The sequence below is a fragment of the Rhinoraja longicauda genome, chromosome 8, assembly GCF_053455715.1.
Source record: "Rhinoraja longicauda isolate Sanriku21f chromosome 8, sRhiLon1.1, whole genome shotgun sequence".
Lineage (NCBI taxonomy): Eukaryota > Metazoa > Chordata > Chondrichthyes > Rajiformes > Arhynchobatidae > Rhinoraja > Rhinoraja longicauda.
Genome location: NC_135960.1, coordinates 39767221 through 39795149, shown reverse-complemented (window position 1 = coordinate 39795149; position 27929 = coordinate 39767221). Strand labels below are relative to the sequence as shown.

General features: G+C 41.0%; 1 protein-coding gene across 2 annotated transcripts in view; it reads right to left on the bottom strand.

The window, feature by feature from the left end:
- The window catches only part of ikzf2 (IKAROS family zinc finger 2), a 152142-nt gene that overhangs the window by 109818 nt on the left and 14395 nt on the right, over nt 1–27929 (bottom strand). Inside the window, exon 1 of one of the 2 annotated variants that reach the window (XM_078403683.1) lies at nt 2943–3151. The exons of the other annotated variant lie outside the window; for it this stretch is intronic. Within the exon in view, the coding sequence (XP_078259809.1) occupies nt 2943–2999 (57 nt within the window). The 5' untranslated portion in view covers nt 3000–3151. Of the gene's footprint in view, nt 1–2942; nt 3152–27929 lie in introns of those variants that run through there. 2 annotated transcript variants of the gene reach the window in all.

Sequence of the window (27929 nt, the reverse complement as noted above, 5' to 3'; positions counted from 1 at the left end):
GGGATGCAGACGATCAGGCCCCGGGGATTTATCAGCCTTCAGTCCCATCAGTCTACCCCACACCATTTCCTGCCTAATGTGAATTTCCTTCAGTTCCTCCGTCACCCCGAGGACCTCTGTCCACTAGTACATCTGGGAGATTGTTGGTGTCTTATCATATCATATCATATCATATATATACAGCCGGAAACAGGCCTTTTCGGCCCTCCAAGTCCGTGCCGCCCAGTGATCCCCGTACATTAACACTATCCTACACCCACTAGGGACAATTTTTTTTTTTTTTAACATTTACCCAGCCAATTAACCTACATACCTGTACGTCTTTGGAGTGTGGGAGGAAACCGAAGATCTCGGAGAAAACCCACGCAGGTCACGGGGAGAACGTACAAACTCCTTACAGTGCAGCACCCGTAGTCAGGATCGAACCTGTGTCTCCGGCGCTGCATTCGCTGTAAAGCAGCAACTCTACCGCTGTGCTACCGTGCCGCCCTTAGTGAACACAGATCCAAAGTACCTGTTCAACTCATCTGCCATTTCCTTGTTCCCCATAATAAATTTGCCTGCTTCTGTCTTCAAGGGACCCACATTTGTCTTAACTATTTTTTTCGTTTTCACATACCTAAAGAAGCTTTTACTATCCTCCTTTATATTCTTGGCTAGCTTACCTTCATACCTCATCTTTTCTCCCCGTATTGCCTTTTTAGTTATCTTCTGTTGCTCTTTAAAAGTAAATCCTTTCCTACCCATATAACTAGTGAAATGTCTTTTAAATGCCATTATTGTAACCACCTCTATTAATTCCTCAGGCAGCTCATTCCATATACACACCACATTCGACACGAAGAAATCTTTCCTTTCTCACCTTAAATTTATTGCCTTCAGTTTTGGACTCTTCTATCCTCAGACAAAGACTGAAAACATTTACTTTATCTATGCCTCATGTGATTTTGTATACCTCAATATAGTCACCCCTCAGCCTCCTACGCTCCAGGGAAATAAGTCCTAGCCTATTCAGCATCTCCTTATAATTCAAACCATCAAATCCTGGTTACTTCATGGTGAACCTTTTCTGCACCTTTTTTAGTTTAATAACATCCTTCTATAACAGGGCAACCAGGACTATTTATAATACTCCAAATGTGGTACACCAATGGCTTTGCAGCTGTAGCATGACATCGAAACTCTTGCATTCAATACCCTTACCAGTGAAGACAAGCATGCCAAATAAGACAAGCATGCCAAATACCTTCATCACCCAGGCTACCTTTGTTGCCACTTTCCGGGAACTGTGTACCTGTGCCACTGGGTCTCACTGCTCTACAACACTCTCCAAGGCCCTACCATTTACTGTACACCGGCAGATTTGACTTCCATCTGCCATTCCTTAGCCCATCTTCTCTTGTTGATCCAGATCTTTCTGTAACTTACTTCTTGTTATTACTTCTCATTGTCCATTCTCCCACCAATGTTGCTGTCATCTGCAAATTTACTGTACACTGTCATCCAAATCATTAAAGCAGATGGCAAACAAAATGGACCCAGCACAGGTCCCTGTGGGACACCATTCATCACAGGCCTTCAATTAGATAAACAACTCGCTACTACCGCTCTCTAATTCCTTCCACAAATCCAATTTTGAATCCAACTGGGTAGCTCATCTTGAATCTCATGTGAACTAACTTTCCTACTGTGCAGGACCTTGTCAAAGGCCTTGTTAAAGTCCAGATAGACAACATTCACCACCCTATCCTTGTCAATCCTCTCAGTGACCTCCATAAATATCCATATCCAGATCTGCAATCCAGAGCTAAATTTTCCATAGCACTTCTGTAGCTATTTTTTAATTAACCAACAGAATGAAAAAGCTTTACTTTTATTTAAGTTGCAAACTTTACCATTTTGCACTTTTCTTCCTCTTTTCTTCACAATTAAATGTGATCTAACTTTAATTGTGTCTAATTTTCATTTATTTGTGTCATTTGTCAAATATTTCAGCTTATTTGCCCATACATCTTTATTTAGATTTTAGTTTTAAAACTCTTTATTCATTTGAAAGACATTATTTCCCTTGCGTGCAGATTTGGATAGCCTATTTTATAATTCTCTATTAGTTACCTCCATCTAGCAATGCAAATCTAGATTACATTTCCAAAACTTTTTTTTAAGTGGAAAAATGTGTCCACTCAAATCTGGTAACAAAATTAAATTACCAATAACTCACTTATTTAAGTAATTGAAACAGATGATGTGATCACTTATGATCATTTGTAAGGGGTTGCTACAATATAGGATGTCCCAACCAGAAACAGTGAAGGGAGCAAAACTGCACTCGCCAAACTATAGGTGGATAAATATCTGAAATAAAGTTGTGTGGGAAACACGACTAACACGAGAGCTGCACAGGTACAATAATGGCCGAAAGGCTTCTTCTTTACTGTGAAATGCTATGGCTTTTACATGGAGATCTAGTGTCATCGAAATAACATTGTTACTGATAAATCCATTAAATTACTTTCGCAACGTATTGCGCGAGAATCGATTCTCACCAGTACCAACTACCAGCTTTGTCGTGTCACTTAGTTTTGGAACAGGTAACACACACCGATTTCTAACCAAATGTCATCAACTCATAATATGCATAGGTTTGTCAATGTTGTATGATAATTTATTTTGTTTTTAACACAAAACTAAGCGATTGATTACCAAAAGTCATGGCATCTAAAGCAGCTCCTAAATTCTTAGTCGCTACGTAGGACCGAAGTCTTGCAACAAATACAATATTTGTCAGGTTGAAAACCCTGACGCTAAGCCTCTTTAATACAGGCCATTGCCTGGGTCGCTTCTGTTTATGACAAGACAGAAGAAAACGATTTTATTCCTGCGGGAATGCTGGCGTGGTGGACTGACTTGGCCTCCCTCTGCTTTGGGGATCAAGGGTTTACCTGCAGGGTATGCTTCTTTCCCCCGATGAGCTGATAGCGCATTCCTGTTCGCCACATCGTACTACGATGGCGGCTGCCCCTCGAACCCTTTGAGTCGCCAGCTGCATCGCAATGCCAGGCCGCACCTCCCCGGCTTGAGGCCGCTGCAGGGTCGGCTCACTCCTGGAATCCCGAAGCCGTCCCGTTTCCTGGATACGAGCGGCTGTAACCCGCAAGCCAACATGCGGGTTCTGTATCGCACCGCTCCATTGAATTCCCCTAGGAACTACAACGTCTTAGTGTGAGGTTACACTTGCCACAGATAATCACTTCAGCTGCAATTCCATGCTTTTCATTCTGGAACTGCTTAGTGTGGTTCGACTTAAAACAAACTCCGGCTTCTTATTTAGGGAGTGAGCGAACTTTAACGTAAAACATAATATATAACGACGAGTTAATTATTGCATTGTTGTGTTTGCAACAAAGCAAGGCTTTCGCGTCCAGTCGCGTACAGGTGCAAAAGGTGAACACAGAGCGAAAGCTATTCCTTCCACTAGAACGAGGCTGGTAGTTCATTTGTCGGAGGTGTGTGGTCGTATATGGAATTGTATACTGGTCGTATATGGAATTGTATACTGGTCGTATATGGAATTCCGACTATTTTATGCTATTTGAAGAATAAAAACGAATTGTAAACACGCTGTTTTTGAGTATTAAAAATAAGAGAATGATGATACACAAATCACAAATAATTAAGGCTAGACTAGATAAAACATTAAGGATAAACGAAGTCTAAGTTATAGCTGAAAAGATCGTTCAAAGGTCCAATATAGAGTTTAGGGTCAGAGTGGGCAAAAAGTATCCAGAAATGTTTACAAATAATTTATATAAAATCTGCAGGAATGCTGTAAATACAGAGAAGTCTCTTGGAGCTTGAAGACTTTTTAAGAGAGTTGCCTATGGTAAGATATCCTTTCTCACACCATGTCTCATTCATGATAATTTTATCGAAGAGCATTAGGTCCTCATCCTGCAGTTCAGATCACCTCCATGGCCTTGAGGAATATCTGGGGATTTAGAGGGGAGATATATCATGCAACATAGAAACATAGAAGATAGGTGCAGGAGTAGGCCATTCAGCCCTTCGAGCCTGCACCGCCATTCAATATGATCATGGCTGATCATTCAACTCGGTATCCCGTACCTGCCTTCTCTCAATACCCCCTGATCCCTTTAGCCACAAGGGCCACATCTAACTCCCTCTTAAATATAGCCAATGAACTGGCCTCAACTACCTTCTGTGGCAGAGAATTCCACAGACTCACCACTCTCTGTGTGAAGAAATGTTTTCTCATCTCGGTCCTAAAAGACTTCCCCCTTATCCTTAAGCTGTGACCCCTGGTTCTGGACTCCCCCAACATCGGGAACAATCTTCCCGCATCTAGCCTCTCCAACCGCTTAAGAATTTTATATGTTTCTATAAGATCCCCCCTCAATCTTCTAAATTCCAGCGAGTACAAGCCGAGTCTATCCAGTCTTTCTTCATATGAAAGTCCTGCCATCCCAGGAATCAATCTGGTGAACATTCTCTGTACTCCCTCTATGGCAAGAATGTCTTTCCTCAGATTAGGAGACCAAAACTGTACGCAATACTCCAGGTATGGTCTCACCAATGCCCTGTACAACTGCAGCAGAACCTCCCTGCTCCTATCCTCAAATCCCCTCGCTATGAATGCCAACAGACTGCTGCATTTATTGGCAGCCTTCTCAACAACCTGCTTCACAATGCAGTCTCTGGCTCTAAAGTAGTTTCCCCAACACTATTTATATGTAATGGACTCAAAACCTAGGTAACAAGAACTAGGAAAGACATTTATAAAATTTAATATTCTGTACAGTCATTAATGTAAATTTTTTTAAAAGAATGATTATGTTATAGTCGCCTATTTATATTCTATATCTAAAGGTTCCTAGAAATTTCAAGTAATAATTGAAAAGTTAAGAATAAAGAGGAGTATTTCAATGTTTCACTGTACTATTGACAGTTTATCATCTTGGGTATATTTGTGAAATTACCTCATTGTTAAAGGTGTGTGCATTTTATTTGTGATCATTAAAATGATTCATTATCAATGAGCTGAAGTCAACTTTCAGTTAAAAAGTCATTTTAATTATAAGTGAAGCATTAAAAAAATTATGTTAATTCACCTTTTGCTCTCATAAGATGAATTCTGTTTCAATATATTGACATTTTTTCCTACTGATTCCCTGGATATAAACCACAAGTAAATATCACTAAATATACTTTTCTAGCCTGTTTCTGTGCATCATGACTGATTATCTAACGTGTTCATTGATGCGATGAGTAGTTTTCCATTGACCTACACCATGCCAAATCAAAGTAGCATTGCTAATTTAATGGCAACTGTACTTTCCAATTGTGAAATAATGGAACACCTTCATGTGATCCATCAAATACTTAAGGGTTTAACATGCACATACATCCTGTAACCTATCATGCGGTAGTTTTACCATGCAATAGGACAGGGGAGAAAAACACAATGCCACTCTTGTTTTCCATACATTTCATGCTGCAATTTGGTGTAGAATCAATTGCTTCAATCTGACTCATGCTCCAACAACTCAGAAATATTGCTTTTGATATCCATGAGCTCCAATGACCATATTTGAAGGGATTCTTCAAATGGTGTTGGTTCCATGAACCTGCTGCTAATGGTTTTGATGGTGATTGGGGTTGCAAGTTTTTTCAGATGAAAACACTGAGCAACAGTGTATAAGTCATTGAGACAGTCAATTTTTCAGCTGGTTGATGAGATTTTAATCAAACAAGCTATGTTGCCTTGGATGGTGTTAAATCTCATGCATTTTATTAGAACTCCACTCATCCAAGCAAATGGCCAGTATTTCATAAATGGTTAAAAGGAGATGAGTTACTTGTGGCTACATTATTTGTGAGGCAGATTCAGTTGGGTTTCCGATCAATGTTCTCTTTTTAGAGATAATTCGACCCATCAAATCTGTGCCAACCAGCGATCACCCTTACACTAGTTCTATGTCAATGTTGGTCTGCAATATATTAGTGGGGAGAGAATAAAGTGATAGTAAAAACAGTTGAATATCAAACAAAAGGTAGTTTTTGCTTGGTATTTGTGTAATATTAACATTCCTTGCCATTAATCATCCTATGATTGAATTTTATCTTGGTCTTGCTTAGAAGAAAATGAAAGTGGAAATGAACATTGTGCAATCGCCAGTAAACATCTTTCTTCTAGGTTTATCATGGATAAAGCAGTTGACGATGGTTAAATTGAAGATACTTCCCTGAGGAGCTCCTGTTTTGATGTCCTGAATCTTCCAACAACAACAGACATCTACTGATGTGTGATGGGCAGCTTCAGCTTTAGGAGAATTTTTCCTTTGATCCCCTAGGAGATGAATCATCCAATCAATACTCTAGGCAAGGATAAGAAAATAACTGCAGATGCTGGTACAAATCGAAGGTATTTATTCACAAGATGCTGGAGTAACTCAGCAGGTCAGGCAGCATCTCAGGAGAGAAGGAATGGGTGACGTTTCGGGTCGAGACCCTTCAGACTGAAGATACTTCCCTGAGGAGCTCCTGTTTTGATGTTCTGAATCTTCCAACAACAACAGACATCTACTGATGTGTGATGGGCAGCTTCAGCTTGAGGAGAATTTTTCCTCTAGGCAAAGATGGTTGCAAGTGCCTTTGGAAGTCGATTACTGGACACTGCCATCATTGAACATGGAGATGTTCTTAAGTCCTCCTCTACCCATTAGCTGTTTAATTATTCATTTACCATTTACAATTGGATATTACAGTACTGCAGTGCTTGATGTAATCCATTGTGTATCGGATCACTTACTTTGTTTGAATCTAAGGGAAGTTCTTTTTTGTTGATTGATTAATTGCAAGTTATTTTCACAATTTAATATGGATATAATACTGCAAGATGTTGGAATCTCCTAGTGCACAGCATACCCTTATGTACTCTCATTGAATTCCCTTTCTTTATAGAAATGGTAGAGTGAGGAATCTGTTAGATTCACAGGGTATGGTGGAATACAATTCTACTGCTGCTACTAACTGATGGCCCACAATTACATGTTAGGTATGAATAGTCATTTTTTGTATTTTGATATAGCCCAGAGCACATCAAGTGAATATAAAGTAACTGTTAAACTTTACCATTCTCAAATTGTTGAGAATTTAAAACCAATTGATGACATCAGGATTGGTAAAGAGTATTATGTTATTCCTCCATGAGATACAAGTTTAGGTCCCACAATTGCCATGTAACTTGTCACCCACCTCTCACTTGAATGTCATAACAGCGGGAGGAAATGATGAGGCTTCAGACTAACTTTCTTCCCAATAAATTGAAGGAGGAAGACCAAAATCAGAAGCCCCATGCCTGTTTGGGGAATGGGAGGATGGACTAAGGTTAAAAAAAGAGTAATTCCTATATATCTAAAGATGTAGAGCTCAAAACTACACTAAAGCTAGAGAAGTACAAAGGTGCAGAGAAGGAATTAAGAAGGAATCCAAAATCTAAAGAGAAAAAATATTGGCATGTAAAATTCAGGCAAATGCCAAGATGGAACAGAGTGCTGAGGGACACCTTGACATATAAAGTGGCACATAGGGTTAAGGTGCATATTGTAATATTAAAACATATAGTAAGACACAAGTGTATTTCTGACCCATAAAAGTTAGACCTGGGTTGTGAGGTTCATGTGTCTAGCTGAATAAATTATGAATAAATAGCCCACTGGAATATTATCTTAAAGCTGGAACATACCACCCAGATATTTAAACTTGGTTGAAAGGTAGGTGGAAATTGTGATGTATTGTTCATCCACATCAGTCTGTCCCTGTGCTGCACACCCTTGAACTTCATGCAAGAAATTCATAAAATGTTTTAGTTAATTTGTTTTTCACTTTTGAACACAATAGCAGATTGTCATTTCAGCATCTGTGTAAAAATGGAATGTAATCTATGCAGAATGAAAGCATGCCACCATTATTTAACGCAGAGGTGCTCATTTTCACAGTAACTGATCAGATGGCACACTGGAAACCCTTGCTAAAGAAGATGAGAAAAGTAGAAATGTCTTGCATGCCATTTGGGCAAGGTAGCCACATTCGAGATGAAACGTAAAATGAAATTGCCAGTGAAGTCAATTCTAGGATTTATGTTCTCAGTGTCCCAAGTTTAATGTCCTCACATGCATAATCAAAGTAACTGAATACATCATTACATCTCATCCATTGACAACTAGGCAAGTATATGTGCTCAATCTGCCTAATATTTGTTTGTTACACATCTCAGCCATGCACATAGATTTCGCATAGCTTTTATATATTTAGTTATTTATCATAGCTGGTCCATCACACAGATGCATTGCAAAAAACATAGAAATATACTTTCTTCTCTCTTCAAAGAAAGTTAATGCTCGACCACTATATGCAACAATAAACTGGCAGCAAGCCCTACTGCCCACAAGCAGCTCAAATTAGTACAGTGCATGGTCAAGCAGATGTTAGCAATCTAGGTGCAATTAATATAGAAACATAGAAAATAGGTGCCGGAGGAGGCCATTTGGCCCTTCGAGCCAGCACCGTCATTCATTGTGATCATGGCTGATCATCCACAATCAGTAATCTGTGCCTGCCTTCTCCCCATATCCCTTGATTCCACTAACCCCTACAGCTCCATCTAACTCTCTTTTAAATTCATCTAGTGAATTGGCCTCCACTGCCTTCTGTGGCTTAGACTGTGGCCCCTGGTTCTGGACTCCAACATTGGGAACATTTTTCCTGCATCTAGCTTGTCCAGTCCCTTTATAATTATAGACATCTCTATAAGATCACCTCTCATCCTTCTAAACTCCAGTGAATACAAGCCCAGTCTTTCCAATCTTTCCTCATATGACAGTCCCTATATCTTTTCTATCCAGGCACAAACTTTGTTGAGTTATTGCCAGCAAGGTGATACATGATGTATACTGAAAGCATTAAGTTGACGTTATTATGCAATATAAGCTTGTCTTGGTGACGAGGGTGGCAGTGCAGTCGACTGCTTTATGCTTAATAGATTAAAGCTACATTCATTGAGACAAATAAGGAGTATGCTTCAAAGTTATCAGAGCTGTACAGAACTACTCTTGCAAGTATGAGTTCTGATTTAGATGGATAGTTGACAATGGTTCAAGGCAGCAATTGAGTATCATGCTGCAGCATACACAGCCTCTGTGTCCTTTCAGTGTCAAGATTATGTACCTGAATTTTGAAAATTCTGATAGTGGATCCTAAATGTGTTTTTCACATTTTGTGTCACACCGGAAATTTGGATAGGTATTTAAATATCCAATCTATTGAAAACAAGCTGGATGAACTTAAAGCTAAACCTATCCACTTTAGGGAACTGAGGGACTGCAGTTGCTCTGTTTTACCGAGACATGGCTCTACCTTGCTTCATCTGACTGTTCTATACAATCTGAGTGCTTCTCATTTCACTGGATGGACCATACAGCATCCTCAAGCTAGCTTTGGGGCAGAGCAGAAAATTAGATAATTGTAAATTGTTAGTGACAGAAACATGATGAAACATCATGATGTAAGAAGCAAAGTTTACAAATGGATATTGTGAATGTTCCATTTGCCGCAGGCAATGCTCCAGATTTTTAAAGAATACACGGGGCTAGAAATCCCTAGGAAATTATGGCAGTTTCAAGGGAATCTACCAGCACTTATCTTCCTTAAGTGCCAGCTGGTTTGCAACTCTCGCATGAATTTGGATATTCTGAAATTGCTGGGCAACCTAAGCCAAAGAGCTCTTAACTGTGCTCTACTCCTGAATTCCATATCAATTCTATAAGCTTGCTTAATTACTTACACTTGCGGTAAGGAATCTGCTTACAGGATCTACAAGTTTACTTGTGGTAATGAACAGAAACAAGGAACCAAGTTAAGAATAAAGGAATTTGGTTGTTTATTTGAATGATTGAAATTATTCAGATTTTTGTTATGTTTGACATGTTGTTTGTTTTTAAAATAGTTCAAGTGATTTCTAAAATGTTTGGTTCAACATTTTTAATTCAGACGATGTAAATGTGCAGCAGTCATTTTAAGGAAGTTTGGTTGCTTTCCTTTGACCTTCCATAGTTTTTTCCATGGCTGATGACTCCTCCCCACCCATTCACTCTCAATAGCCTAAGTTTCATCTTTGACCAGAAAGTGGCTTGGACCAGATGCTTAATCACAATAATTACAAGATCCCATTGGAGGTTGGGTCTTTACAGATAACCGCTGACATAATAACCTTTTGCAATACTTATAAGCTTCAAGACAGAGTTTCAAAGGGTATTTATTATCTGCTTGAATGAGTGCAATTCTAACCACAATGATGAATGTTCTCACCTCCCAACATACTGAACCTTGACTTCATCTAGAACAAAACAGGCTGCTTGATTGACACTCCATCAATCATCTGCAACATTTATTGCTGTCATCCCAATGAACTGTGGCCTTAGTGCATACCATCAACAAAATTGAGAGCAGCAACCTTCCAAGGCTTGCTTGACATTTGCCAAAAAAACACAAACTCTGCCACTTAAAAGCAGAGGCAATCATTGGCTAGATACTGTACCACTAGCAAATTTGCCTCCAAGTCATACACAGCGTGCTGACTTGGAAATATAGATTGCCATTTCTCAACTGCCGTGCATTGAAAACCTAGGATTCCTTACCAAAAAGCACTAATTAGACGAGTATACACTGAGAACAGCAGTGGAATAAAAATAAGTTTCTTCTCACTACCTGCTCAAAGATAAATAAGAATGATTACCAGCAACTCCATTCATATCCCATGAGGTAGGGGCACTCCTACCATAATCTGAAAATTATGCTGTTGTTATGTAATGAGTAAAATCCCCAAAATCTAAGAGCTTGGTATAACATGTTACTTATGAGCACAGAAACAATGTGTCCTGGATATGAAATTAGTCTTAATGGGTACATTTAATGAAATGATATTTAGTTCTATAATCCAATTAATATTTTAAAGTGTGGGAAAATAGTTATTGAAGAAATCTTTCTACATCCAAAATAAAAACGCACGTGAAAAAATCAAATTTATGATGTCAAAAAAAGAACAGCCACAAACCTCTTCTGCCTTAGCCTAAAATCCCCAATCTTGCAACTTTTTTTTAATCTACATTCTCTTTAAAATACCACGGTAGCGCAGCGGTAGAGTTGCTGCTTTACAGCGAATGCAGCGCCGGAGACTCAGGTTCGATCCTGACTACGGGTGCTGCACTGTAAGGAGTTTGTACGTTCTCCCCGTGACCTGCGTGGGTTTTCTCCGAGATCTTCGGTTTCCTCCCACACTCCAAAGACGTACAGGTATGTAGGTTAATTGGCTGGGTAAATGTAAAAATTGTCCCTAGTGGGTGTAGGATAGTGTTAATGTACGGGGATCGCTGGGCGGCACGGACTTGGAGGGCCGAAAAGGCCTGTTTCCGGCTGTATATATATGATATGATATGATATGATCTAGCCTCCAAAAGCCTGCAGGTTAAAGAATTTGAGGGGCTGAAGAATTTCTTATGGACCTTAGTTTGAAATGAGCATCACCTAATCTTGTAACTATTCTCCCTCTGATGGAAACATCTTGACAACTACAGTGTCATGCCCTCTCCGGATATTACATGTTTCAATACGCTTTCTGCTCATTTTTCTAAACTTCATATATAGATCTAATTTTTTTATCCATTCATAATAGGACAATAGGCCAACCCTCTAATTCTAGGAATTAGCTGAGTGAATTTATTTTGGACTGCTTCCAAAAGCCAATATATATCCTTTCTAAAGCAAAGGAGCCAAACTGTGCACAGTTCTCCAGATATGGCCTCACCAGAACCCTGTACAATTGAATCAACACTTCCAAAATGTCTAAACTCCATCTCCCTTACAATAAGGCAAACATGTCATTTGCCTTCTGAATCACAATGCAGTTCCCTGCTAACATTTTGCAATTCATGCACAAAAGAACCTCAACCCCTTTGGACTTTGTTCACCTGCAATTCTTCTCTGTTTGATAATAGTATCCCTTTGGATATCTCTTACAGGAATGCATGACCTGACATTTCCTTGCATTAAACTCAATTTTCCAACTATTTGCACACTCACTCAAACTTTTTACATCTTATTATAGAGTCCAAATATATAGATTGAATATTTTGAGGTGACAATGGAGATCAAAGAGGGAGGGCAGTGAATATTGTCTACATGGATTTTAGTGAGGCATTTGATAAAGTCACTCATGTTAGGCAAACTAGAAGATTAAGATTCATAGGATCCACAGTGACATTGTCATTTGGATTTAGTACTAGCTTACTCATAGAAGACTGAGGGTTGTGGTGGAAGTGGGTTACGTTGGCTGGAGACCTGTGACCAGTGGAGTTTCACAGGGACCTGTGCTGGGACCAATGCTGTTTGTGATATATATAAATGACATGGATGTAAACACAGATAGGTTGGTAAATAGGTTTGCAGACAACACTAAAATTGGTGTTTGCAGATAGTGAGGAAGGTTGCGAAAGTATGTTGCAGAATATAGATCAGCTACAGAAATGTGTGGAGAAATAGTAAATTAAGTTTAATCTGAGGTAAAGCGAGATGTTGCACTTTGGGAGGTTGACTGTAAGGGGAAAGTATACATTTAATGGCAAGATGCTTAAAAGCATTTATGTACAGCAGGATCTTGGGTCTAAGTCCATAGCTCCCTGAAAGTGGCAACACATATAGATAAGAGTGGTAAAGATTACAAATGGTATATTTGGGTATTAAGTATAAGCATCAGGAAGTTATGTTGCGGCTATATAGGACCTTGGTTGGGCCTCCTTTGGAGTATGGTGTGCAGTTTTGGTCACCACTTTACAGGAAGGATGTGGAGGCTTGGACAGGGTGAAGAAGAGGTTTTCCAGAATGCTGCCTTGATTAGATGGTGTTATAAGGAGAGGTTGGACAAATTTGGATTGTTTTCCCTGGAACGTCAGAAGTTGAGAGTAGACATGATAAAAGTATATAGAATTACGAGTGCCACAGATAGGGTAGACAGTCAGAACATTTTTCTCAGGATGGGAATGTCAAAGATTGGAGGGCATAGTTTTGAGGTGACAGGAGCAAACTTTAAAAGAGATATGTGGGGCAAGTTGGTTTTGCACAGAGAGATGATATGTGCCTGGAATGCACTGTCAGAGATGGTGGTAAAGGCAGATACAAAAGGGTTATTTAAGAGGTTTTTAGATAGACACATTGATGTGCAGGAAATGGATTGATATGGCCCATGAGTAGGCAGAGGTGATCAGTTTAACTTAGTATCATGTTCGGCATGGACATTGTGGGCTGTAGGGCCTGTTCCTGTGCTGTAATCTTCTATGTTCCATGAATGCTGAAACGTCTCCAAAGACGTACAGGTATGTAGGTTAATTGGCTGGGTAAATGTAAAAATTGTCCCTAGTGGGTGTAGGATAGTGTTAATATACGGGGATCGCTGGGCGGCACGGACTTGGTGGGCCGAAAGGGCCTGTTTCCGGCTGTATGTATATGATATGATATGATATGATTACCTCGAACAGTTGCAGCATAAATCTGTGCAACACAATCCACTGTCCTACCTCAAGTTGTCACCATTTATGTTTTGATGTGCAAGCATTCTTCCAGAACTCTACTCAGACTGATTTCACTTATTTTCCAAGGCCATCAGAATTTTTCTACTCTGCAAATCAGGACCCCTCCACCAGTGATGTTTCAGCCATGGTGAGAAAACCATTTAGGATCAGTGCGACATTTATAGGAATGCAGATGAAACTAAAGATTTTCAGTAGTTGATACTTGGATGTTTTTGTTATAAATGGATGTATAAATATGTATAGGAATGTAATTTGGTGTGATTTGGCATTCTTGCACAATGTGGTGATGCACAATCAACAGCAGCAGGGGTGGCACAGTGGAGCGGCTGGTGAAGCTGCTGCCTCACAACTCTAGTGATGTGGCTTCAATCCTGATCTATGGAATTTGTGCATTCTACTAATGCTGCATGGATTTCCCCCAAGTGCTCTAGTTTCCTCCCACATTCCAAACATGTGGAGACAGATAAGTTAATTGGCCACTATAAATTCTCCCTGGCTGCTTAGTGGTTGAAGTGGACTTGGTGAATAAAGAGCCTGTTTTTGTGCTTCATTACACGATGATATGATTCATTTGTTATTCTACGAGTTTAAAATGATGAACAACAGATAGAAGATAAAATTGGTAAAATCCTAAAATATCTTTATTCTTGTTCCGTATGTAGCATTCCAAAGCAGAATGACATGTTTAGCTTCCGTCGAGTACAGAATCTTTTGTAACTGTAATGCCAAGCAGCAGACTTGGTCTGTCATCTTGAACATCATTATCATAGTACCAAATTTGGTCTGCAAACCTGTGTATAGCTGACATATATTAAATAAAGCTACAGACTGGGAATTCCTCATTCTGAAATTCAGGACCCCGAATATCAAGAGAATCACCATAATGGCAGACTGAACATAACTCTACAATCATAGATCAAGAATTCAAATGTTTGACATTGATTTGGTCACACCGAGTGAAACATGATAGTAAGGAGATGGCTAGCTTAAAGAATAAGGTAGTCTGTACATTATCTTACGAATGGACAAACCGGAAAAGGAACACTATGTTTATGGGTGGATTTTTCAAGAATGAACTCATCTGAAAACTCAGCACCTCACCATGTCTCACAATGCTCTGGCTCACTGTAATGTGGAACCAACACTCTTAGGTTATCAGATATGCACTGACCCTGGTAGCTATGAATGAGATCAAAGCCGGATTCTACAATTTTGGAATAAAATCCCTTGCAAGGGCGACAAATTATTCTGCAGGGTGATCTCAATGTTAGATTCAGGAGGATATATACCTCTGGAAAGGCATGTGGCAAGGTGGAAATAGGGAATACAAGCACCAATGAATCTCCTTCGGCAAAATTCTTAGCACGTATAACAATCCCGTCTTATAATAACCAACACCCTGTTACATCAGAGAGACCAGCACAAGATCAGATGGGAATACAAAACCATCCGCCAATTCTATCCACACAACAACATTAGTTAGATTATACCTCTTAAGCAACAGACCACTAGGATATCTGCATTATCCATGCCACAACAGGCACCATTGACTGTTGTCAAACTACTGCCTACAATTTGTACTGATTGCAAAAAAAAAAATCAATAACAGAAATGCTGCTGAACTCCAAGTTAGTAGCCTTGGAACAAGGTAAAATCGTTTGTGATATGGTGGTTTCCAACTAAACAAAGTTAAGTCTTACAATGAAATAAATGTTTCCAAATTGCTTTATAATTTCTTTTAACATAAATTAGTTTGCAACCACTCATTCAATGGTTCAATGTAGTTATTGGAAGTTAATTCATGCAATGCATCTCAACATTGTAAACAATATTGAACACCAACTAAGACATTGTTGAATTGTCATGATTTGTGATCAAGAGAGCGGGAACAAATGCAGAAGCCTTCAGAAGCCGTTTATAGTTGGACTTATTAAACAAGAACCACAATGCAAAATGCTGTCTTAGTTCATTATTTTATCCATGGACTTCAATACAACAAAACATGAACAAGGTGGCAGTGGTTTCGATCCCTACAATAACCCACATGTGCTAAATATGCTTTAACCAGCTACCGAGGACTCAAATGTTCAACAAAAGACAACGTTAATTTTTTGCTACATGCCGGTAATAATGAGTGAATAATCACATTGTGGACTTAAACGTATATAACCAATTGAATCAATTATTTATTGGTCACCTACATTTAAAACGTCAATGCTTTACGCATCGCAACAGGCATGGCAGTGATGAATACACCCGGTTTAGCGCCACTAATTTATTGGGAACCAACTGATATAATGAATGCCTTCAACTGATTTGGACAAAAATATGGCCTGATGTTCAACAGTATTCCGAATAATGCTGGTGAGAGGGAGAGAGCAAGCTACCTGCTTCTCTGGACAAGAGAGAAGGGACCAGAGATGTACAACAGTTGGATATTTGAGCAAGAGAACGATACAGAGAAAACAAAAGTTATCTTAGATAAGTTTGAAAAAATACTTTAAACCAAAGACCCACCATCACATACATTGCTACACTTTTGGAGGGCGAGCTCAAACTAATGATGAATCTGTGGATGGCTACCTCAGAAAGCTGAAGAACGTTGCATTGAAATGTAAGTTCAGAGATACGCAAAAGGTGAATGACAGGGTGCTTGGCCAATTCATACGGGGCACAATCCACAAAATGTCCAGAAGTCTCTCATCGGAAGGGATGAGGAATTGACCCTCAGAGATACCATTGATATAGCATGAGAGTATGAAGCTACAAATAGGCAAATGTCTTTCTCTTACAGGCAGGAAAGTGGATGCAGTAAAGGCCCATACTCAATATAGACACAAACATCCAAGATCTGAGATCATTAGAATAAGTGTTTACATTTTACTGAATCAGCAGTAATATTTTAATCTGCATAGTGTCTCAGTTTACATTGAAGAACGTACGTCGGCATAATAACAGTAGACAAAATCAAGAAATTAAAAATATTCCTGGAGAAACCAGTCAAGATTATGGAGAACTAATCACCAGTTCCTACTTGAATTATAAAAACACTACATCAGGCTGTTGTTCATAGACTACGGCTTGGCATTCAACACCATCATCTCCTCCAAACTGGTTACTCCAAAGGAGGAGCCAGCGTATTTGTAACATTGTTAGTGCTGTAAGTGGCTGCTATTTGTATACCTTGGGTATGCCAGCAACAAATTTCACTGTGCCTTGTCACATGTGATAATAAAGTATTCCATTCCATTCCAAATATATTAACTGGTTAAAATACACATATTTAAATAAAAACACCAAACTTATTTTTTTGGTGTTTATTTGGTGTTTACAGAGTACTATGTTCACACATCTGTTGTGCAGCTGCAAAAAAAACATTAATTGTTCCATTTTGGGAGATATCACAATTCAGTTGCATGACACCTAAAATCACTTGATTTGGTGAAACGGTGATTTGGTACTTCATTGGCTCAAAATTACACTGGGTTGTAATTACACTGAGATTGTGAAAGTTGTTGCAAAATTGCACACCATTGTATTCCTTCACTGTCCTCACTTACCTTGTTTTATTCATATTAATTTTGTTGTTTCTTTCTCTAACTCACATTTTACTTATTTTGTTCTAACTATTTGATCAAGGCCATTCCTATTATTTTGATTTTTTATACCTCTGTTCACTTCTCATTTTTGTCTCTTCCTTTTATTTTACTTAGGCATTGTCAAATGTCTGCCATACATTATTTCCCATTGCTTATCTGCACTAGAGTATCTCTGTTTCTCGAAAATCATGAACCTAAAGCAATTTTCTTTGCATGAAACTGAAAAATTAACAGTTAGAGTCAGAGTCATAGAGTGATACAGTGTGGAAACAGGCCCTTCGGCTCAACTTGCCCACACCAGCCACCAATGTCGTAGCTACACTAGTCCTACTTGCCTGCGCTTGGTCCATATCCCTCCAAACCTGTCCTATCCATGAGCATTTCTAACTGTTTCTTAAACGATGGGATAGTCCCAGCCTCAACTACCTCCTCTGGCAGCTTGTTCCATACACCCACCACCCTTTGTGTGAAAATGTTACCCCTCTGATTCCTATTAAATCTTTTCCCCTTCTCCTTGAACCTATGTCTTCTGGTCCTCGATTCCCCTACTCTGGGCAAAAGACTCTGTGCATCTACCCGATCTATTCCTCTCATGATCTTATCCACCTCTATAAGATCACCACTTATCCTCCTGTGCTCCAAGGAATGAAGACCCAGCCTACTCAACCTCTCCCTAAAGCTCACACTCTCCTGGCAACATCCTCATAAATCTTTTCTGAACCCTTTCCTATAACATTGTGCCCAGAACTGAACACAATATTCTAAATGCGGTCTCACCAACGTCTTATACAAATGCAACATGACCTCCCAACTTCTATACTCAATACTCTGACTGATGAAGGTCAAAGTGCCAAAAGTCTTTTTGACCACCTTATCTACCTGCGACTCGACCTTCAAGGAACCATGCACCTGTACTCCTAGATCCCTCTGCTCTACAACACGACCCAGGGGCCTACCATTTACTGTGTAGGTCCTGCCCTTGTTCGACACCCCAAAATGCAACACCTTATACTTCTCTGTATTAAATTCCATCAACCATTCCTCCACCCACCTGGCCAATCGATCCAGATCCTGCTGCAATCGTTCACAACCATCTTCACTATCTGCAAAACCACTAACTTTTGTATCATCAGCAAACTTGCTAATCTTGCCCTGTATGTTCTCATCCCAATCATTGATGTAGATGACAAACAGTAATGGGCCCAGCACTGAACCCTGAGGCACACCACTAGTCACAGGCATCCAGTCTGAGAAGCAACCTTCCACCATTACCCTCTGCTTCCTTCCATAGGGCCAATTTGCTATCCATTCAGCTGTCTCTCCATAGATCCCATACGATCTAACTTTCCAGAGCAGCCTACCATGCGGAACCTTGTTGAACGCCTTACTGAAGTCCAACGACACAACATCTACAGCTCTGCCTTCATCAACCTTTTTGGTCATGTCTTCAAAAAAATCAATCAGATTTGTGAGACACAACCTCCCATGTACAAAGCCATGCTGACTATCCCTAATCAGCCCTTGCCCATCCAAATGCCTGTATATCCTATCTCTCAGAATACTCTTGAGGAACTTACCAATTACAGATGTTAAGCTCACCAGCCTATAGTTCCCAGCATTTTCCCTGCAGCCCTTCTTCAAAGGAGGTACAACATTTGCCACCCTCCAGTCTTCCGGCACCACTCCTGTATTTAAGGATGATCGCAAATTTCAACTAGGGCTCCTGCAATTTCCTCTCTAGTTTCCCACAATGTCCTCGAATACATCAGATCAGACCCTGGAGATTTGTCTACCTTCAAACACGACAGTACCTTCAGTACTTCTTCGACAGTAACCCTGACTGCTCTCAAGCCACTTCCAGTGACTGCTCCAATTTCCTCCATCCTACTACCTTTCTCCTTGGTAAATACAGAGTAGAAATACTAATTTAAGACCTTGCCCATCTCCTGTGGCTCTACGCAGAGGTGACCGCTTTGATTCCTGAGAGGTCCCACTCTCTCTCTAGTTATCCTTTTCCCCCTAATGTATTTATAAAATCTTTTGGGATTGTCCTTAATGGTACCCGCCAAAGCTATCTCCTGGCCCCTTTTTGCCCTTCTAATTTCCTTTTTTAGTTTACTCCTTTGCTCCTGAACCTCCTCCAGGGGTGTACTTGATCCCAGCTGCCTTTACCTGTCCCATTCATCCTTCTTGTTTTTGACCAGTTATTGTCATCATTCCAAAAAAAATTTGAGAAAAGAGGAGAGACTGTAATGATCATGAAGCATTGAACAGGCTGGATACTTTTCTCTGGCAAAGAGAAGACAAAGAGTTTGGCAGAGCTCTTTAAAATTATGACATGGTTTGACAGGGTGAATAAAGAGAAACTGTTTCGCGGAATTAACCTGAATTAGATCAAATAAATTATTCACAAGGTATGCTTTTATACAGTCTATAATGAAAATGTGGAATTTAGTACCATATGAATGTTTAAAGTGAACAGCATTGATATGCACTTAATGGGAGTCAATGCTACCTCATAGAGATTTGAGGAATATGAGGGTACGGTAGGAAAAAGCAATTATAATCAAAGGAGGCTCACGTGAAGTACAAAATGTGGATGGCTCAGCTGAAGGACATCTTTTTCACTGTAATCATTTAAAGATAAAGGCTATGAGACTTGTTTGATTGATTTCCATATCTGTAAATCATATTCTTTTTTAATCTGTGATTTATCATTTCATATCCAAGCTCTCAATAAACCACAACCTTGCCATTTAGGTTTGCCTTCCTTTGTCCCGCCCGGCTGACATCCTTCCTTTGTCCCGCCCCCCTGACATCAGTCTGAAGAAGGGTCTCGACCCGAAACGTCACCCATTCCTTCTCTCCTGACCGGCTGAGTTACTCCAGCATTTTGTGAATAAATACCTTTGAGTTGTACCAGCATCTGCAGTTATTTTCCTACACTCCCTTCTTCTAATGTTATGATGATGGAAGGAAGATCACAGGAGAAGCAGCTGAATGTTTGGGTCGAAGATATTTCCTTAAGGAACTCCCGCAATAATGCTGAACAGTGAGGATTTACTGCAGCAGCCTGGAGCTTACCTGGACCGTGGACTCCAGTACTTTCAACATGTGGACTGGACTTTTGGATTGTTTTTGTTTATTTGTAAACGGCACCAAAATACAGCGAATGTACATTTGTGGTTATGCAAAAGAATTTCACAATGCTGTGCACACATAACAATAAAGAACCATTGAACCAACAACCATAATCATATTTTTGTGAGATATACTACCACCCAAGGAACCAAAATGCTTTGTTAAGCATTTTGCAAACTTTCTCAGTGACTTATAAATATATAAACATAGCACAAAAAGTATGGAAATTTGTGTTTGGTAGATTATTTCTTTGTTGTAACAATGCTTCTTGGCAATAAATCTTATACTGTTGGAAAGCCTGTTTATTTCCCTTTTAAATGGTGCCACATTTGTAAGGAACATGCATTTGTGGGATGAGCAGCAGAGCTGAGTATGTGGGTTGCGCCCATGAAAAATCTGCCAAATCTTCTCTGCCAATGCCAAACAGCTTATTCTGCCATTGACTCTGGTTCGGTGTTGTTTGGTGGATTGGATGATTGAAGTCTGAAGAAACAAGACATATTGGCAATTTAACAATTTATTCATTTAATAAACAGGAGCCTCAGTAGCGTGTGGAAGAACCACACACAGCCACAACAGCCTGGCACCTCCTCCTCACGCTGGTCACCAGCCTGGTCACACACTGTTGTGGGATGGCATCCCATTCTTCAACCAGCATTTGTCGCAAGTCAGCCAACGTGGTTGTGTTGGTCACTCTGGCATGAACAGCACGCCCAAGCTGATCCCACAAGTGTTCAATGGGGTTGAGGTCAGGACTGCTGGCAGGTCATTCCATCCTCTCCACTCCCAAATTCTGAAGGTAGTCTCTGAGAAACCCTGCTCCGTGGGGGCGAGCATTGTCATCTTGGAAGATAGAGTTCGGTCCCAGACTGTGGAGATATGGGATTGCCACTGGTTGCAGAATCTCATCTCGATATCTCTCTGCATTGAGATTGCCTCCAATGATGACAAGCCTCGTTTTTCCAGTGAGGGAGATGCTGCCCCACACCATCACACTGCCTCCACCAAAAGATGTTACTCTATCGGTGCAGCAATCAGCATTGCATTTTCCGCGTCTTCTCCACACTTTGACCCTATGATCCAACTGCCGTAGGCAGAATCTGGACTCATCGCTGAACATAACGTTCCTCCACATGTTCAGGTTCCAGTGCACGTGTTGCCGACACCAGCGCAAACGGGCCTGACGGTGAAGGGCAGTCATGGCAGGCCTCCTGGCAGCCCTATGAGATCGGAGATCGGCTGCGTGCAGTCTGTTCCGAATTGTCTGGGCAGAGAGCCTCCGGCCATATCGTCCTGCAAACCTTGACTGCAAATCTGTAGAAGACAGCCTACGGTTCCTAAGTGCTGACAGGGTGAGGAAACGGTCTTCTTCAGGTGTCGTCTTCTTGGGATGCCCACTTCGCAGCCTGTCTCTGACATCCCCCGTTATATGGAACTTGGCCTTCACTTTGGAGATGGTACTAGGGCTCACTCCAAATAATGCCGCAACTTGGTTTTGCGGAACACCAGCTTGAAGTTGCCCTATTGCACGGGCCCTATCCAGATCAGTCAAACGTGGCATGCTGATTCTTGGAGCAGACACCTACTGACCACTGTAGCAGGGCCCATGCTCACCGATGCTGCCAATCAGGTGCCAATCAGGCACCTGATTGTCAGCACCTGAGGGTACCAGAAGCTCAAAACAAGAGTCAATAGCAACAGCAGAATAAGCTGTTTGGCATTGGCAGAGAAGATTTGGCAAATTTTTCATGGGCGCAACCCATATACTCAGCTCTGCTGCTCATCCCACAAATGCATGTTCCTTACAAATGTGGCACCATTTAAAAGGGAAATAAACAGGCTTTCCAACGGTATAAGATTTATTGCCAAGAAGCATTGTTACAACAAAGAAATAATCTACCAAACACAAATTTCCTTACTTTTTGTGCTATGTTTATGTACAAAGACCAAGATCTGTCCCTTCATCTACTTCTTAAAATACCATTTGTACATTTCTACACACATTAGTTCTCTCCAAATGAATCACTTTACACTTCACCTCATTGAACTCCTTCCGTAATGCCTCGATAAACCTTCTCTTAACCTCACTGGAGATTTTTATGTCAAGAAGAATCACAGAGGAACTTGAGTTTCATTATGCCTGCAACTAAGATATTGTGGCTTTGTAAGCTATTGTTGTAGGGCTTTAGCAAAAGAAAAAGAGATGGGGGTTGGGGAAGAGGGCCGAGAAGCAGACCAACATGTCTGGGGAGCAAGGAGAAGGAAAAGAAACAGGAAAAAAATAGAGAATACCTCGAGATGGAGGAGAAGCATTTGGGTTAGTCGCATTGGGAACCATCCTTCGACAGTTCTTTAAGAATAATTCCACTAGATTAACAATCTACAGGAGCAATGGCTGAGAAGACTCTCCTTCTGCCAAGAAATAATCATAATGATATGCCATTTGCTACAGCCAGGAAGACACCTCACTAAACAGTGCCAGAATTGTTTTACAGAGACCATCTTGTTTCTTGACTGCCATACAACCACAGATCTTTATCCCCTCAGGAGAACTTCTTCCAACCTTGTTTTCGCCCAGCTCCACACAGCCTGTTTCTACTTTCTACCCAAGATCCACAAACAGGAATGTCTGGGCAAAGCCATTGTTCCAGTTTTTGCCCATTGATCTTTTCTCTTCCTACCACTACATCCCTTTTTTTTTAATCCCTTGGTCTACTCCCTTCCCACTTACATCTGTAATGCTTTGGATGCTTTCTGCTGCATCAATAGTTTCCATCTTCCAGGTCCCTACCAGTTAACACAGAATATACGATCCTTTTTCATCTCCATCCACCATAAGGAGGATATGTGAGCTCTCTATTTCTGGCGTTAACAGCTGCTCAACAAGTTCCCTTCCACCAACACTCATTCACTTTGCTGAACTCTTCCTTACATTGAATAACATCTCCTCCAACTCCATTAACTTTTTCAGATCATGATGACTTTAAACTAAATAGGGGGGGGGGGGGGGGGGAGAATTAGAAAAGTATGGATAAAGTTAAAGTTAAAGGGAAGGAGAGCGCAGAAGAGGTTACCAAAATCTCAAATCTCCAGAATAAGAAGTAGGACAGAAAGTTTAGAAAGGGATAAGAGTCTATCCACTGTTTAAGAAGGGAGTGAGGCAAAAGAAAGGAAATTATAGGCCAGTTAGCTTGACTTATGTGTAGGAAAGAACTGCAGATGCTAGTTTAAATTGAAGGCAGAAGGTAAATCTGAAGAAGGGTCTCAACCCGAAACATCACCCATTCCTTCTCTCCAGAGATGCTGCCTGTCCCTCTGAGTTACTCCAGCATTTTGTGTCTAGCCTTACTTATGTGGTTGATAGGATATTAAGAGTCCATTATTGGTTAATGAGGTTTTGGGGTAGTTGGAAGCACATGATAAAATAGGCCAGTCAGAGTTAGTGGGTATTGTTTACTTGGATTTTCAAAAGACCTTTGATAAAGTGCCACCCATGAGGTTGCTAAACAAGATAGGACCCCATGGTATTAGAAGCAAGGTACTAACATGGATAGAAGATTGGCTAACTGGCAGAAGGTAAAGAGTGGGAATAAAGGGGGCCTTTTCTGGTTGGCTACTGGCGACTAGTGATGTCCGGAGGGATCAGTGTTGAGTTTACTACTTTTCACATTATATATTAATGATCTGAATGATGGAAATTAAAGTTTTGTGGCCTTGTTTGGAGATGATACAAAGGTAGATGGAGAGGCAGATAGGTTTGAGAGTCTGCAGAAGAACCTGGATAGGTTAGGAGAGTGGACAAAGAAGTGGGAAATTAAATATAGTGTGGCAAAGTGTTGTGCACTTTGGTAGAAGGAATAAAAACATAGACTATTTTCTAAATGGTAAGAGGTTTCAGAAATAAGAGATGCAAAGGAACTTTGGAGTGCTGATGCAGGATTCCCATAAGGTCAATTTGCAAGTTAAGTCAATAATAAGAAAGGTAAATGCAATGTAAGCATTCATTCAAGAGGACTAAAATAAAAAACAAGCATGTAATGCTGAGGCTTTATAAGATGCTGGTGAGGCCACATTTGGAATATTTGGAGGACCCCATATCTGAGGAAGGATATGCTAGCTTTGGAGAGGGTCGAGGTGGTTTACGAGAATGATTGGATTAATATACGAGGGGCAAATGATGGCTCTGGCCCTATACTCGCTGGAGTTTAAAAGGATAAGGGGGGATCTCATTGAAACCTACCAAATAATGAAAGGACTCGAGAGAGTGGATGTGGAGAGGATGTGTTCAGTAGTGGGCGAATGTAGGGCCAGAGGGCCCAGCCTCAGAATAAAAGGACATACCTTTAGAATGGAGATGAGGAATTTCTTTAGCCAGAGGGTGGTGAATCTGTAGAATTCATTGCCACAGACAGCTGTGGAAGTCGTTAATGGTTATTTTTAAAGTGGAGATTAATCAGCATGATTATAAAGGGTGTCAAAGGTTCCAGGAAAAGGCAGTAGAATGGGGTTGAGAGGGGAAAAAACAGATCAGCCATGATCAAATGGCAGAGCAGACTCAATGGGTCAAATGGCCTAATTCTGCTCCAATGATCTAAATCTTTGATTAATTTTAGTTTATCCTTCTGTCATAACCTTTCTTCAAGATCTAAATTATTTTTTTAATGTGGAGTGGCTATTACACATCAACGATCAGACCATAAAAATCATAAAAATGAAACACCCAACAGTTATAACTTATGCTCCATTATAACATATTCCTAAGGTTATTACTTGCACTCAGGAGTAGGAAGAATTAACCAGTAAATTAATAAATGCATTTAGAGACTCGCTCAACAGCGATTAAACTATTTGTAGGATCTGGGAGTCCAGCCTGACAGTTTGATTACATGAGGCAGAGTTCACTCATGGAAAATGCATGCAGATGTGTAACATTTCAGCGATCTTTAAGGCAGGGCTAGATGGCTAAGGACAGTAAATATACAAGGTGATGCATGAGGCTAAACATGGGAAGTTAGTGCAGAAATAGCAGGGGCTATGACGGAAATATTTCAAACGTCATTAGAAACGGGGATGGTGCCGGAAGATTGGCGCATTGCGCATGTTGTGCCTTTGTTTAAAAAAGGTTCTAAAAGTAAACCTAGCAATTATAGACCTGTTAGTTTGACGTCTGTGGTGGGAAAATTAATGGAAAAGATACTTAGGGACAATATATATAATCACATGGATAAACAAGGCCTGATTAGAAACAGTCAACATGGATTTGTGCCTGGAAGGTCATGTTTGACTAATCTTCTTGAATTTTTTGAAGAGGTTACCAGGGAAATTGATAAGGGCAAGGCTGTGGATGTTGTCTATATGGACTTCAGTAAGGCATTTGACAAGGTTCCACATGGAAGGTTGATTAAGAAGGTTAAATCGTTGGGTATTAATAGTGAGGTTGCAAGATGGATTCATCAATGGCTGAATGGGAGATACCAGAGGGTAATGGTTGACAACTGTATGTCAGGTTGGAGGCCAGTGTCTAGTGGAGTACCCCAAGGATCTGTGTTGGGTCCACTGTTGTTTGTCATTTACATTAATGATCTGGATGATGGTGTGGCAAATTGGATTAGTAAGTATGCAGATGATACTAAGATAGGTGGTGCAGTTAATAATGATGTAGATTTTCAAAGTCTACAGAGAGACTTGGGCCTTTTGGAAGGGTGGGCTGAAAGATGGCAGATGGAGTTTAATGCTGATAAGTGTGAGGTGCTGCATTTTGGTAGGACAAATCAAAATAGGACGTACAGGGTAAATGGTAGGGAATTGAGGAATGCAGTGGAACAGAGGGATCTGGGAATAACTGTGCATTGTTCCCTGAAGGTGGAATCTCATGTGGATAGGGTGGTGAAGAAGGCGTTTGGTATGCTTGCCTTTATAAATCAGAGCATCGAATATAGAAGTTGGGATGTAATGTTAAAATTGTACAGGGCATTGGTGAGGCCGAATCTGGAGTATGGTGTGCAGTTCTGGTCGCCAAATTATAGGAAGGATGTCGACAAAATGGAGAGGGTACAGAGGAGATTTACTAGAATGTTGCCTGGGTTTCAGCACTTAAGCTACAGAGAGAGGTTGAACAGGTTGGGTCTTTATTCTTTGGAGCTTAGAAGGTTGAGGGGGGACTTGATAGAGGTTTTCAACATTTTGAGAGGGACGGACAGAGTTGACGTGGGTAGGCTTTTCCCTTTGAGAGTGGGGAAGATTCCAACAAGGGGACATAACTTCAGAATTAAGGGACAAAAGTTTAGGGGTAACATGAGGGGTAACTTCTTTACTCAGAGGGTGGTGGCTGTATGGAATGAGCTTCCGGTGGAAGTGGTGGAGGCAGGCTTGATTTTATTATTTAAGAGTAAATTGGATAGGTATATGGATGGGAGGGGATTGGAGGGTTATGGTCTGAGAGCAGGTAGATGAGACTAGGTCAGAGAAAGTGGTCGGCGTGGACTGGTAGGGCCGAACGGGCCTGTTTCCGTGCTGTAATTGTTATATGGTTATATGGGAAAAGCCGCCAAAATGGCTTGGAGTGGAAGGTAACATGAATGGCAGATAAAGAAGTGCCCCCTGTATGGGTTAAACCGCATGCAATGTAAGTTTGGAAAACAAACAGCCACAATGAAGACGATGTTAAAAGATGGAGTGGATGAGATGAACTACGCAGGGACAGAGAGGCAAATTAGAGTGCCATTTAAATACAACTAGACCAAGTGGACCTGTTGGGCCCAAACCTCTCCTGCATTGGTACAGCACCCTCTCCCCTCTCCTCCCTCCCTCCCCCCCCTACGGCAGTTGCTTTGAGCAGGAAGAAACCGCTCCCCCCACGTGGGACCCGGACCAATTGGGCATCGAGTGTGAGGTCGGAGCCAATCAATGGCACCGTGTGGGGGTGAGCGGAAGGAGCAAATCAGGACGTGCCGGCGACCAATCAGAGCGGGGAGCGTCGGCGCTCCTCCTTGGTTGAAGTGGGCGCTGGAGGAGACGCTGGAGGAGACGAAGAAGCAGCCCACTGGGGGTTGTAATCCGGTGATGGTCCAGGGCATTGGTCCCGGGCGGGAGCGGGGACTCGATGATGCCATCGGTTGAAGTGGGCACTGGAGGAGAACAATGAGACGACTGGGATGACGACCATCTTCCTCCTGCTCGGAGTCTCCCCCGGGTACAGGCGAGGGGGGAGAGGAAAGGGGAGAGGGAGCCACTCACCCCAGCCCCGGGCGGCCATCGCGGAGGCCAGCAGCAGGATGAAGGCCAACATGCCATTAGCTTTCTTCTGCCTGCGGTACCTGCATGCTTACTTTCAGTGACTGATGTACAAGGACACCTAGGTCTCGTTGCACCTCCCCTTTTCTTAATCTGACACCATTCAGATAATAATCTGCCTTCTTGTTCCTGCCACCAAAGTTCTTATTCTTGTTCTTAACCTCACATTTATCCACATTATACTGAATCTGCCATGCATCTAGTCACTCACCCAACCTATCCATGTCACTCTGCA